This window comes from Pongo pygmaeus, chromosome 6, assembly GCF_028885625.2.
Source record: "Pongo pygmaeus isolate AG05252 chromosome 6, NHGRI_mPonPyg2-v2.0_pri, whole genome shotgun sequence".
Classification (NCBI taxonomy): Eukaryota; Metazoa; Chordata; class Mammalia; order Primates; family Hominidae; genus Pongo; species Pongo pygmaeus.
Window position 1 is genome coordinate 156,458,475 of NC_072379.2, and position 13,479 is coordinate 156,471,953.

Below are 13,479 nucleotides of genomic sequence, written 5' to 3' on the forward strand. Positions count from 1 at the left end.
ATCTTTTGTAGGGGTAATTTACATGGTTCAAAAACAAGATGACTGAGTGCAGTGGCTCACATCTGTAATCCCAGCCTTTGGGAGGCCGGGGCAGGTGGATCACTTGAGCTCAGGAGTTTGAAACCAGCTTGGGCAATGTGGCGAAATCCCATCTCTACTAAAAATTAGCTGGGTGTGGTGGCATACACCTGCAGTCCCAGCGTGGTGGCGCACACCTGCAGTCCCAGCTACATGAGGTGCTGAGGCAGAAGAATCACTGGAGCTGGGAGACGGAGGTCGTGAGATCTCAGTGAGCCGAGATCATGCCACTGCACTCCAGCCTGGGCGACAGGAGTGAAACCCTGTCTCTAAATAAATAAATATATACATACATACGTACATGGGCAAAAAAAATTAAACAGATGTTTAACATAAGAAGATAGATAAATGGCCAGTAAGCAAATAAGCACATGATACGATGTTCAACACCATTAGTCATTATAGAAAAATGCCACTTAATTCCAAATGAGATAACCCCACATACCCACTAGTTGTCTACTGGGGTGCAAGTGAGAGCTTTTTGAGGAAACGGAAATGTTCTAAAACTGGATTGTGCTGATGGTTGCAAAGCTCTAAATTTACAAAAAGTCATTTTTACATGTGCCTGTGTGTATCCATGCGTATGTATCTCTTATCTGTAGTTTGTATTGCCCTACATTTGAAGTCTAATCTTTATGTAAAAGCAAGTAATGCCTAAGGTCACGTTGTCCCCCTGATCGGGTCATAAGTTTAAGGAAATGAAATCAGTCTGACCTTTCCTTTGCCAAGAGATTGTCTTCGGTTGTTTTCATTACCCATCTGCACTGAGGGCTTGCTGCACCTTTAATAATCTCAGCTATGCCAGTAAATAGGTTTAAAATATTATATTCATTTTGGTGCCGATTACTGCACTTAAGATATTTTATTGATGTTATTTCTGTAGTATATTAACAATGAGGGAACAATATATAGCAATTATTTTAGGTTTAGGGAGCACTTTACTAGATTAAAAGCTGTAAGTGGCAGACATTACATTTTAGAATAGTGGTCTCATATAGTGAGATTGGTTGTTAGCCATGGTATTAATATGGGAATGATAATAAGAAGGAAAAATGATAAAATTAATTTAGACACCAAATCATGCTGGGAAAACACCCAGCTGCATTAGTACTAGACACCCATTGTCTGTCGTTTTAGATGTGTGGCCACATGCAAACCCCTTCTCTGCAGTCTGCTCAGCGGTGGGTTTGAACTGCATTACAGTTCTTCAAAATAAGGCTCCTTTGCAGTAGCTTTTGGTGCCCGCATTCATCTTTATAGTTACAGGGTGATCCTTATTCTAGCTTTTTATTTATTTATTTATTTATTTATCTATTTATTTATTTATTTATTCATTTATTTTGAGGGCGAATCTTGCCCTGTCACCCAGGCTGGAGTGCAGTGATGCAATCTCAGCTCGCTGCAGCCTCCGCCTTCTGGGTTCAAGCGATTCTCCCACCTCAGCCTCCCAAGAAGCTGAGATTACGGGTGCGCGCCACGATATCCAGCTAATTTTTGTACATGTGGTAGAGACAGGGTTTCACCATGTTAGCCAGGCTGCTCTCGAACTCCCGACCTCAAGTGATCCGCCAGCCCGGGCCTCCCAAAGTGCTGGGATTACAGGTGTGAGCCACTGTGCCTGGCCCTGCTTTGACCCTCCTTAAGTTGCTCTCCCCTTCTTGCACTTTGCCCATCGCCTCCACATAATTGGTGGTGGGTGGGGCGGGGGCGGGGGGAGGCAGAGAATTCCGCTTTTGCATTTACAATGGGTCCTTCATATCTGTGGGTTCTGTCCACATCCATGGCTTCAACTAATTGCAGATTTTAAATATTTGAGGAAAAAGCAATGGTTGTGTCTGCACTGAATGTGTGCTAAACAATGTAGTGTCACAGCCATTTACATAGCCTCTGCATTAGATTAGATTGTACCAGTGCTCTAGAGATCACGAAGTGCACAGGACGTACAGGTGATACACAGATGCCATGCCGTTTTATAGAAGGGACTTGAGGATCCATGGACTTTAGTATCCGTGAGGGTCTGGACCAATCCCTGTGGGTCCTGAAGGGTGGGTGTGCTTTGCATTTCATAAAGCATGTGTTCATTTTGCCATAGGAGGCTATTCTGCAGACCATCCTGTTATTAAGGTCTTCTGGAGAGTTGTGGAAGGGTTCACTGATGAAGAAAAGCGCAAACTGCTGAAGTTTGTAACAAGCTGCTCTCGACCCCCTCTCTTGGGGTTTAAGGTACACAACTTTCATGACATTTGCTTTAAAGACCACATCATAATAAGAAAGGCAGCAGAACATTCAGTAGGGTTAAATGAAGTCCTTTTACATACACTTGTTTTTATCTTCAGCTAGATTTTTAATTAAGTACTAGTTATGATGTATATATTTTGGTGCTAGTTTTATTTGGGGTTGCTTTTTTTGTTTGTTCACAATAACCTATTCATATGATAGTTGTCCATTGTGTTTATGATTGCCTGTGAACAAACCCTGCATTTGGAGGGACTATTTGCAATATTAATAATGAGTCTCATAAATCTGTAACACATCTTGGGCTTTTTGCTACTGAACTGAAGCAGGTACAACATAGAGATGTTGATGGAGTGTATATGCTACTGAGCCTTATTTTACCACTTCTGGAAATTAATGTTGATCTTACGTAATTTGGCTTATTTTTAGCAATTGAAATTGCCTCAGGCAGGTGGATCATTTGGAGTCAGGAGTTCGAGACCAGCCTAACCAACATGGTGAAACCCCTTCTCTACTAAAAATACAAAATTAGCCGGGCATGGTGGTGCATGCCTGTAATCCCAGCTACTTGGGAGGCTGAGGCAGGAGAATGGCTTGAACCCGGGAGGTGGAGGTGCAGTGAACCAAGATTGCGCCATTGCACTCCAGCCTGGGCAACAAGAGCAAAACTCTGTGTGAAAAAAAAAAAAATCCCAAATAGACTAAAACGGAAAATCCCCTACCCCAGTCAAGACCCTGCACAATCATAATTGAGTTATACCGTGGAGAACACTTTGAGCATCCATGAGACAGTCTTCCTATTTTTTTATTTTTCTCAATGTTCTAACATATGTGAAATTTAATTGATTTTTCCATGATAAGTGTTTTTGAAGTTGTTATATGTTAGACATCCAGTTTGGAAAAATCATCTTAATGTTTAGGCTTTCCGGTTAGCTTAGTATGCCTGGATTTGCCAGGGCTGCCAGAATTAATGTAGACTTAAAGGAAGAGAATGTCTTTCAGTTGAAGTACTATAAATAGCAAAGGCAGGCAGGCATAATTTTAAAGTTATGAAACTCCTTAGTGCCAGATTATTGGAGAAGAATAACATCTGCTAAAGCTAATTAAAGTTTAATATGTTTAATAAATGTGATTGTTACAGACAAAAAATCATTAAAGTGCTGTAGAAAATTGTTAAGTTACCATCAGGCCACATAATAAATTAATGATTTTTCTCACTCTGAATTAATGCAAATTCCCGTTGTACTGTATTTAATTATGCACAAAATGGTGCCCTTGACTCAGATTTCAGTGAAGAACTTCATTTTTTTTTATTTTTAAGTCTCCAAGTAGGAAATTCAATTAGCGTTATGAAAGAAACACTAAAATGTGGCATTTAATTGCAAAATATATTTTAAGCTTTTCATTTATCCAGTGACTTTGCCAGCAGTCACTGACCCCTTCATTCAGAGATCCTTTTCTGTTCCAAAAATGCAATGCTTCCTTTTTAGTATATTCAAGCATTTGTGAAAATTATTGCCCTCATGTATTCAGAATGCTGAATAATAAGTGTAATAAATGTTCTTTCTGGTTCTCCTTTGGTTCTCATTCTAACATTTTTATGAGAGATTTAAAGGAGCAAATAAACTATAATTAGAAAAAAAAGACAATGGATTTTAGCACATATTATATGCCACATATATATTTTTTAATGAAGTTTACATTTAACAGTAAAGAGACCTACAAAGATCAGTAATAAGAATCATGTAAGTCTCTTCATAGCTTTTTTTTTGAGATAGTTTCGCTCTTGTCGCCCAGGCTGGAGTACAATGGCCCATCTCAGCTCACTGCAACCTCCACCTCCTGGGTTCAAGTGATTCTTCTGCCGTGCCTCCCGAGTAGCTGGGATTACAGGCACCTACCACCACCCCCAGCTAATTTTTTTGTATTTTTAATAGAGGCAGGATTTCACCATGTTGGCCAGGCTGGTCTCGAACTCCTGACCTACGGTGATCCACCCACCTCAGCCTCCCAAAGTGCTGGGATTACAGGCATGAGCCACCGTGCCCGTCCTCTTCATAGCATTTTGTGGGCTGTGCTCTTACTAGTTTTACCCTTAACATAAATTATATGCTAAACTCAACATATAATTGAAACAAAATCCAACTGAAATGTGGGTGTGGCCAGTCGGGTGCCTGTTGTGCTTTGTGACAGCTTCAGTGCTTCCAGAGGTTTCCTACAGAATGGGACATTGCTCTAGTTTGATTCACATTTGACTACAATGGTTAGAAGGTAATTACCTTTTCTATTTTTTTAATTTTTTTAATTTTTTTGAACATAAACTCAAGATTGTATTGTCTTCATAATAAAACAAAAGATGACACTTAGAACTGGGTCTCTTGGCCCTTCCTCCTCTTCTGTCCTCCCAGTTCAGAATGCTCACATCTCTTTATAGCCAGCATTCTCTTAGATCTGCACCTATGCTCAACGCACTCAAGCCTCAGCACAAGCTTCTTCATAGTTCTAGCCTTTTCCCGGAAAATCAGCTTAGTCTGCCCACCGTAGCCTCTCTGCTTCCTATCCTAACGCCACCTTCCCCGGGCACCTGTCCTAACGCCACCTTCCCCGGGCACCTGTCCCAACGCCACCTTCCCCGGGCACCTGTCCCAACGCCACCTTCCCGGGCACCTGTCCCAACGCCACCTTCCCCGGGCGCCTGTCCTAACGCCACCTTCCCCAGGCGCCTGTCCTAATGCCACCTTCCCCGGGCGCCTGTCTTAGCGACACCTTCCCGGACATACAGAGAATCCTTGCCCTTTTGTGCCGTGTTGCTTTGTGGGCTTGCCACACTTATAGAAAGTCGAACGGGGGCCGGGTGTGGTGGCTCACGCACTTTGGGAGGCTGAGGCGGGCAGATCACCTGAGATCAGGAGTTCTCGACCAGCCTGGCCAACGTGGCGAAACCCCATCTCTACTAAAAATACAAAAATTAGCTAGGTGTGATGATGGGCACCTATAGTCCCAGCCACTCGGGAGGTTGAGGCAAGAGAATTGCTTGAACCTGGGAGGCAGAGGTTGCAGTGAGCCGAGATTGTGCCATTGTACACCAGCCTTGTTGAGAGAGCAAGACGCCGACTCAAAAAAAAAAAAAAAAAAGTCTAGCAAGTTTTAGGAACATTCACCTTGTGGGAGCGCTGTTGGCACAGGAAGTACATTTTTTTATATTGGATTTTTTTTTTTTTTTACCTTTCAGTAAAAGTAATGTTTTCATTATAGAAAACTGGAAATTGTGATCAAGTATAGGAAACCTATATTTTCTCCCATTCTAACCATTTTTTTTTATGTTTCCTTCCTTTTATTAGTATGTGTTTTATCTACATACATGAGTGTGGGTTAATGTAGGTATGCATAATTTTTTCTGTTTTTGGTAGAGGTAGGGTCTTGCTCTGTTGCCCAGGCTGTCTCAAACTCCTGGCCTTGAGTGATCTCCCACGTCAGCCTCCCAAAGCACTGGTATTACAGGTGGGAGCCAACATGCTCGACCTGTTACACACACACACACACACACCTGGTATTACAGGTGTGAGCCAACATGCTCGGCCTGTTATGCACACACACACACCTGGTATTACAGGTGTGAACCAACATGCTCAACCTGTTACACACACACACACACGTGGTACTACAGGTGGGAGCCAACATGCTCGGCCTGTGACACACACACACACCTGGTACTACAGGTGGGAGCCAACATGCTCGGCCTGTGACACACGCACACGCACACACACCTGGTACTACAGGTGGGAGCCAACATGCTCGGCCTGTGACACACACACACACACATACAGCTGGTACTACAGGTGTGAGCCAACATGCTCGGCCTGTGACACACACACACCTGGTACTATAGGTGGGAGCCAACATGCTCGGCCTGTGACACACACACACACCTGGTACTACAGGTGGGAGCCAACATGCTCGGCCTGTGACACACACACACACATACACCTGGTACTACAGGTGGGAGCCAACATGCTCGGCCTGTGACACACAAACACACACACACCTGGTACTACAGGTGGGAGCCAACATGCTCGATCTGTGACACACACACACACCTGGTACTACAGGTGGGAGCCAACATGCTCGATCTGTGACACACACACACCTGGTACTACAGGTGTGAGCCAACATGCTCGGCCTGTGACACACACACACACACACCTGGTACTACAGATGTGAGCCAACATGCTCGACCTGTTACACACACACACACCTGGTACTACAGGTGTGAGCCAACATGCTCGGCCTGTGACACACACAGACACACACCTGGTATTACAGGTGTGAGCCAACATGCTCGGCCTGTGACACACACACACACACACCTGGTACTACAGGTGGGAGCCAACATGCTCGATCTGTGACACACACACACACCTGATACTACAGGTGGGAGCCAACATGCTTGGCCTGTGACACACACACACACACACCTGATACTACAGGTGGGAGCCAACATGCTCGGCCTGTGACACACACACACACACACCTGGTACTACAGGTGGGAGCCAACATGCTTGGCCTGTGACACACACCTGGTACTACAGGTGGGAGCCAACATGCTCAGCCTGTGACACACACACACACACACCTGGTACTACAGGTGGGAGCCAACATGCTCGATCTGTGACACACACACACACCTGGTACTACAGGTGGGAGCCAACATGCTCGGCCTGTGACACACACACACCTGGTACTACAGGTGGGAGCCAACATGCTCAGCCTATGACACACACACACACACACCTGGTACTACAGGTGGGAGCCAACATGCTCGATCTGTGACACACGCACACACCTGGTACTACAGGTGGGAGCCAACATGCTCGGCCTGTGACACACACACACCTGGTAGTACAGGTGGGAGCCAACATGCTCGACCTGTTACACACACACACACCTGGTACTACAGGTGGGAGCCAACATGCTCGGCCTGTGACACACACACACACCTGGTACTACAGATGTGAACCAACATGCTCGACCTGTTACACACACACACACCTGGTACTACAGGTGTGAGCCAACATGCTCGACCTGTTACACACACAGACACACACCTGGTATTACAGGTGGGAGCCAAGATGCTTGGCCTGTTACACACACAGACACACGTGGTAATACAGGTGTGAGCCAACATGCTCGACCTGTTACACACACACACACACGTGGTAATACAGGTGTGAGCCAACATGCTCGGCCTGTTACGCATGCACACACACCCACACCTGGTATTACAGGTGTGAGCCAATATGCTCGACCTATGACGCACACACACACACATCTGGTACTACAGGTGTGAGCCAACATGCTCGACCTGTTACACACACAGACACACACCTGGTATTACAGGTGGGAGCCAAGATGCTTGGCCTGTTACACACACAGACACACGTGGTAATACAGGTGTGAGCCAACATGTTCGGCCTGTTACGCATGCACACACACCCACACCTGGTATTACAGGTGTGAGCCAATATGCTCGACCTATGACGCACACACACACACATCTGGTACTACAGGTGGGAGCCAACATGCTCAGCCTGTTACACACACACACACACACACCTGGTATTACAGGTGGGAGCCAACATGCTCGGCCTGTGACACACACGCACACACACACACACCTGGTATTACAGGTGGGAGCCAACATGCTCGGCCTGTTACTCACACACACACACACACCTGGTACTACAGGTGTGAGCCAACATGCTCGACCTGTTACGCACACAGACACACATGTGGTACTACAGGTGGGAGCCAACATGCTCGGCCTGTTACGCAATCAGACACACACCTGGTACTACAGGTGGGAGCCAACATGCTCGACCTGTTACACAGACACACACCTGGTACTACAGGTGTGAGCCAACATGCTCGACCTGTTACGCACACAGACACGAACCTGGTATTACAGGTGTGAGCCAACATGCTGAGCCTGTTACACACACACCTGGTATTACAGGTGGGAGCCAACATGCTCGGCCTGTTACACACACACACACACACACACACACCTGGTATTACAGGTGGGAGCCAACATGATCAGCCGGTTACACACACACACACACACACACACATTTTTAAGACAGAGTTTCACTCTTATTGCCCAGGCTGGAGTGCAGTGCATGATCTCGTCTCACTGCAGCCTTGCACCCTCTGCCTCCCTCAGCCTCCCAAGTAGCTGGGATTATTACAGGCATGCACCACTACAGCCGCCTAATTTTTTATTTTCAGTACAGATGGGGTTCCGCCATGTTGGTCAGGCTGGTCTCAGAAATCCTGACCTCAGGTGATCCACCCATTGTGGCCTCCCAAAATGCTGGGATTATAGTCATGAGCCACTGCTCCTGGTCACATAATTTTTAAATATAATTTTAGCTGTATCCTGTGTTCAATTTTATAGGCTACCTTTTTTACTCAACATTACATCAGGATCTTTTTTCCTCGTGTTATTCTTTGAAATATTTTTAATGGACTTTGTAGAGTCCCATCATGTGAATTTACCAGTTTACTTTCTGTTTTTTAGTTGTTTACAGCTCTTCCTTCATTGTGATGCTGTGAATCTCTTGTGCATAAATAATCATGTGCATCTCTAATTATTTCTTAGAGTACAGTCCCAGGAGTTGTGAATGTGGGTGAAGCCCCTGCTCCTGCTGCCAGGCCCACCTCTCAGAGAGTTTCGTGTACACGTGTGCAGTGAAGGGCTGACCTAGCTAGGTCTCTGAAATCCGTGCCAGATACTAAATCTGCACAGGCTGGGACAGTGAGCAGACTGAGGGCGATCTGTGCCTTATTGTCTTCCTGTTGGAAGAGAACACATAAATCACTTATCTCAAATGTGAGGCAAGTAGCTAATGATGTTTGTGTATACGAGGAAGGTGGCATCACTGGTTCTCTGTGGCCATCAGAGGACCGACATTCCCATAGGTCTCATGCATTAAGTCTGCGTTGAGCAATCCCTAACACAATTTTTGCCTACAGATACATTTGCACAATTGTGCAAACTAAGTACGTATTCATTGCATCATTTTTTGTAAAAAGCTGAGAAAAGTGCCCACCGACACATCATGCCACGCATGTCCATGGAACACCATACAGCCTCATCATTGATAGGGCAAGATGACCGAGACACATTATCAGATGAGAAAAGCAAGGCATGGAATAGTGTGTCTAATGTGCTCATGGTCTCAATTTTAAAACTAGAGGAGGGAGAACATTTTCTCATGCATGCATTTAATCTCTGGGAGCACCTAAGATGCTGAAGCATTGGTTGCCTGTGGGAATGGGAACTGGGTATCTGTGATACAGGGATGAGAATTTTCAGACTGTACCTTTAAACACCAGAACGTCATGAACACATCTGAAAAACAATATTCAAATTTCCCTGATCATCTTTCTTTTTTTGTTAACAATTATTTAAATTAAATTCTGGCACAAGCAGGCCACTTTTCATCATGCATTTGGTCTACCTCCCTCAGTTTTGTCTTGTAATTTAATTAATAGGGGAACTGGGGCCGGGCGCGGCGGCTCACACCTGTAATCCCACCACTTTGGGAGGCTGAGGCGGGTGGATCACGAGGTCAGGAGATCGAGACCATCCTGGCTAACACGGTGAAACCCTATCTCTACTAAAAATACAAAAAATTAGCCGGGCATGGTGGCGGGAGCCTGTAGTCTCAGCTACTCGGGAGGCTGAGGCAGGAGAATGGCGTGAACCCGGGAGGCGGAGCTTGCAGTGAGCCGAGATCGCGCCACTGCACTCCAGCCTGGGCGACAGAGCAAGACTCCGTCTCAAAAAAATAAATAAATAAAAATAATAGGGGAACTGGGTTGCTTCTTTATATCTCTTGAAAACTGATAGAGGTCTCATCAGATTCTAAATTTGAATTTTTCTTTTTTTGGCAATAACATCACATAGATAATGTCGTATGCTTCCCATTCCCTTAATCATCATGGAGATCCACTTCTCGTGAGTCATCTCCCCACAATGCTGGGATCAATCTCTGCGTCAGAATTCCTCTTGATTTTAGTGGTCACTTACCACTGCCTAGATCCATTGTTTAATGTGCTTCTAAAACAGCCATGTTCTAATTACGTAATTGTATCATTCATTAGCTGGAGTTTTCTATTTAAAAACAGCTTTGTTTCTTCTCACCAATGATTTGGTTAACCCGAGTAATAGCTTGTACAGGAAAGATAGAATAAATCTTGATCCTTTTTAAAAATTTTTTAAAAGGATCTCGCTAAAAATTTTTTAAAAGGTCTCGCTGTGTGTTGCCCAGGCTGGAGTGCAGTGGTGTGATCATCCCTCACTAACCTCGACCTCCTGGGCTCAAGACATCTTTTCACCTCAGCCTCCCAAGTAGCTGGGAATATAGGGGCACACCACCACACCTGGCTAATTGTTTTGATTTTTATTTTTAGTGGAAACGAGGTCTCCTTATGTTGCCCAGGCTGGTCTCGAACTCCTAAGCTCAAGCCATCCCCCAACTAGGCCTCCCAAAGTGCTGGGACTACAGGTGTAAGCTATGCGCCTGGCCTGGAATGTTATTTATCCCTTTTTATGCCTGAAGCACAGTGCACAATCTTTTATATAATTTAGAACTAAGCCATCAATGTAATTTTTTAAAAAAGCAAATGTGGGCCGGGCACGGTGGCTCACGCCTATAATCCCAGCACTTTGGGAGGCAGAGATGGGCAGATCACAAGGTCAGGAGTTCAAGACCATCCTGGCCAACGTGGTGAAACCCCTTATCTACGAAAAATCCAAAAATTAGCCAGGCATGGTGGCAGGCGCCTGTAATCCCAGCTACTCGGGAGGCTGAGGCAGGAGAATCGCTTGAACCCGGGAGGCAGAGTTGCAGTGAGCTGAGATGGCGCTGTTGCCCTCCAGCCTGGGCAACAGAGCAAGACTCCATCTCAAAGAAAACAAACAACAACAACAAAGCAAATGTGGTTTCGGGAAAATGTGACTGCAATGGTAACTTTTTACTGATTGGAGCAGGCACATTTTGTGTGCTTTGTATTAAAACTCATGTAATGCCATGCTTGTTACAGTGACATCTTGCACACATGCTGTTTTTCAGGAGTTGTATCCCGCGTTTTGTATTCACAACGGAGGCTCCGACCTTGAGCGGCTTCCCACAGCCAGCACCTGCATGAACCTGCTGAAGCTCCCCGAGTTCTATGACGAGACACTTTTGCGAAGTAAACTTCTCTATGCGATTGAATGTGCTGCTGGCTTTGAGCTGAGCTGAAGCTGATGCTGGGGTCCGACCCCTACAGAGAACCAGTGCTTCCTTCGTCAGCAGCGCCTCCCCAGACCCATGAGGATACTCACACTGCACGCCTGAGGCTCTCCTAAGCTCCTTCTTTCATTCTGCCATTCCTCCCTCCCTTCCTTTTTTAAATGATTTTTATTACGGTGTGGTCACTTATTTAGATGGACATTGCTTTTCAAATAACTTAAAATAATACGTTATGTGCCATGTGGCTACTTTAGTAATATTGCCAAGAAGAGCACAGTTTTTAGACTAGTGGCATCTCAGTGAAATTAACCAAAGATGAAGCTTTGGCTTTGCTGATGAGATCAGAGCCCTCCTGAGCAGGCAGCGCCGCTCCAGGGTTCAGACAGGGCTGCGCAGGCGGCAGAGATATAGGGTCTGAGGGCCGAGACGCCATGGGGCCGCTGCTGCTTATGTGGTTGGATTGTTTACAAGCCTCATTATTAAAACTGAAGGCATTTTTTTCTTCTGCTGCCTTTCCCAAAGTGGTTAGGTTTGGAAAAGAGATGATGGTAATATTTTATTTGTGCTTTTTAAGCCATTTCCCCAAATGGGACTAGCATGCTTGTTTTCAGTATACCATGGCCTGCCTCATGATGGTTTGGAGATACTGTCTGTGGATGTGAGGTGGGGACTTCATTCATTGTCCTATTTCTATCTCCACTTTGTGCCTGGAGAGCTTTCAGGGGAGGTGGAGGAGGAGGGTCTGCCAAGCTACTGCAACATCTGTCACCCACTATACCCAGTTACTTGGGGGAGGACAGACACTGTGGTGTCATTAAAGTCGTTTGAACCAAAGTGGCGGCTGCATCTTTGTCCCGATGCTAGCCGTGCCGGTCTCCCATCATCCGCTCGCCCTCCTTTCCCCTGGGCTGCGCCCACTTGTCTTCCTGGATATTTGGGGGTGACTCGCCATGCTTGGCACCCTCTGCTTCCTGGTGCTGCTCTGACTCAAAGACGGGACAGTCCCTGGTGCACATCCAGGGAAGATGAGTGTCAGTAGTTCCTGCAGTAGGCACTTTATCCAGACCTGACCTGTTGCTGGGTGATTTTAGTCTCTACAAACAGAAAGCGTTTCAAAGCGTCAGCTGTGGGAGCAGAGTGACCCTTTGCTGATGCTGGGGGGAGGGGATCTAAATCCTCATTTATCTCTTCTATGTCTAGTATTTTACTGTCACTGGAGGCTCTGTGGGCTGTCATAGTTAATTGACCATAATTAGCAATATACTTTTAAAGTGGGAAAGCTGAATGACACTTTTAAGACAATGAACATTATCAAAACAAAATGTATAATTTCTTAATTTGAATAATAAATTAAGCGTTTAAATGCTATTTGTAGTCTTGATATACAGAAATAAAATAATTAGGGTTGGTCTTTTTTATTTTAGGTTGTTTTATGTTGAATGTTCTATATCTTAGTTAATTTGTATATTATCAGTATTTTGGAAATAGCATATCTGAGACTGAAGAGAAATTGACAATTCACTTATTTGTGGTTTTTTTCTCAGCTATTCTGAGCTTATTTATTTATTTGTATGTTCTAATGGCTAAACATTTACATTAAATGTTTTTTTCCCAAGATTGTTTTGGAGTCCTACCCCAAATCATTGTGATTAGCACAGCTTCTGAATGTTACTGGTTTTATCACAGGTGTTTGCATGTCACCAGCTAATGGAGTATAGTAAGATGGCCTACACTCACTGAGAATCAGAGGTCCTCGGGAGGATGCCTGTCATCGGGGTAGGCTGAGCAGTTCAAGCGTCTCCTTGAACTGCCAGGATTGCAGACAGAAGTCCGCCTCCACGATGAGCGCTCCAGGCCTTCACAGCTC

The 13,479-nt window shown here is 45.2% G+C and overlaps 1 protein-coding gene across 2 annotated transcripts in view; it reads left to right on the forward strand.

Moving 5' to 3' along the window:
* The window catches only part of UBE3C (ubiquitin protein ligase E3C), a 130,249-nt gene extending 117,022 nt beyond the window's left edge, over positions 1 to 13,227 (forward strand). For both annotated transcript variants that reach the window (XM_054494482.2, XM_063668051.1), the window contains exons 22-23: positions 2,171 to 2,301; positions 11,451 to 13,227. In XM_054494482.2, coding sequence (XP_054350457.1) covers positions 2,171 to 2,301; positions 11,451 to 11,621 — 302 coding nt within the window. In that variant the 3' untranslated portion in view covers positions 11,622 to 13,227. The remainder of the gene's footprint in view (positions 1 to 2,170; positions 2,302 to 11,450) is intronic.
* The last annotated feature ends 252 nt before the right edge of the window (positions 13,228 to 13,479 follow it).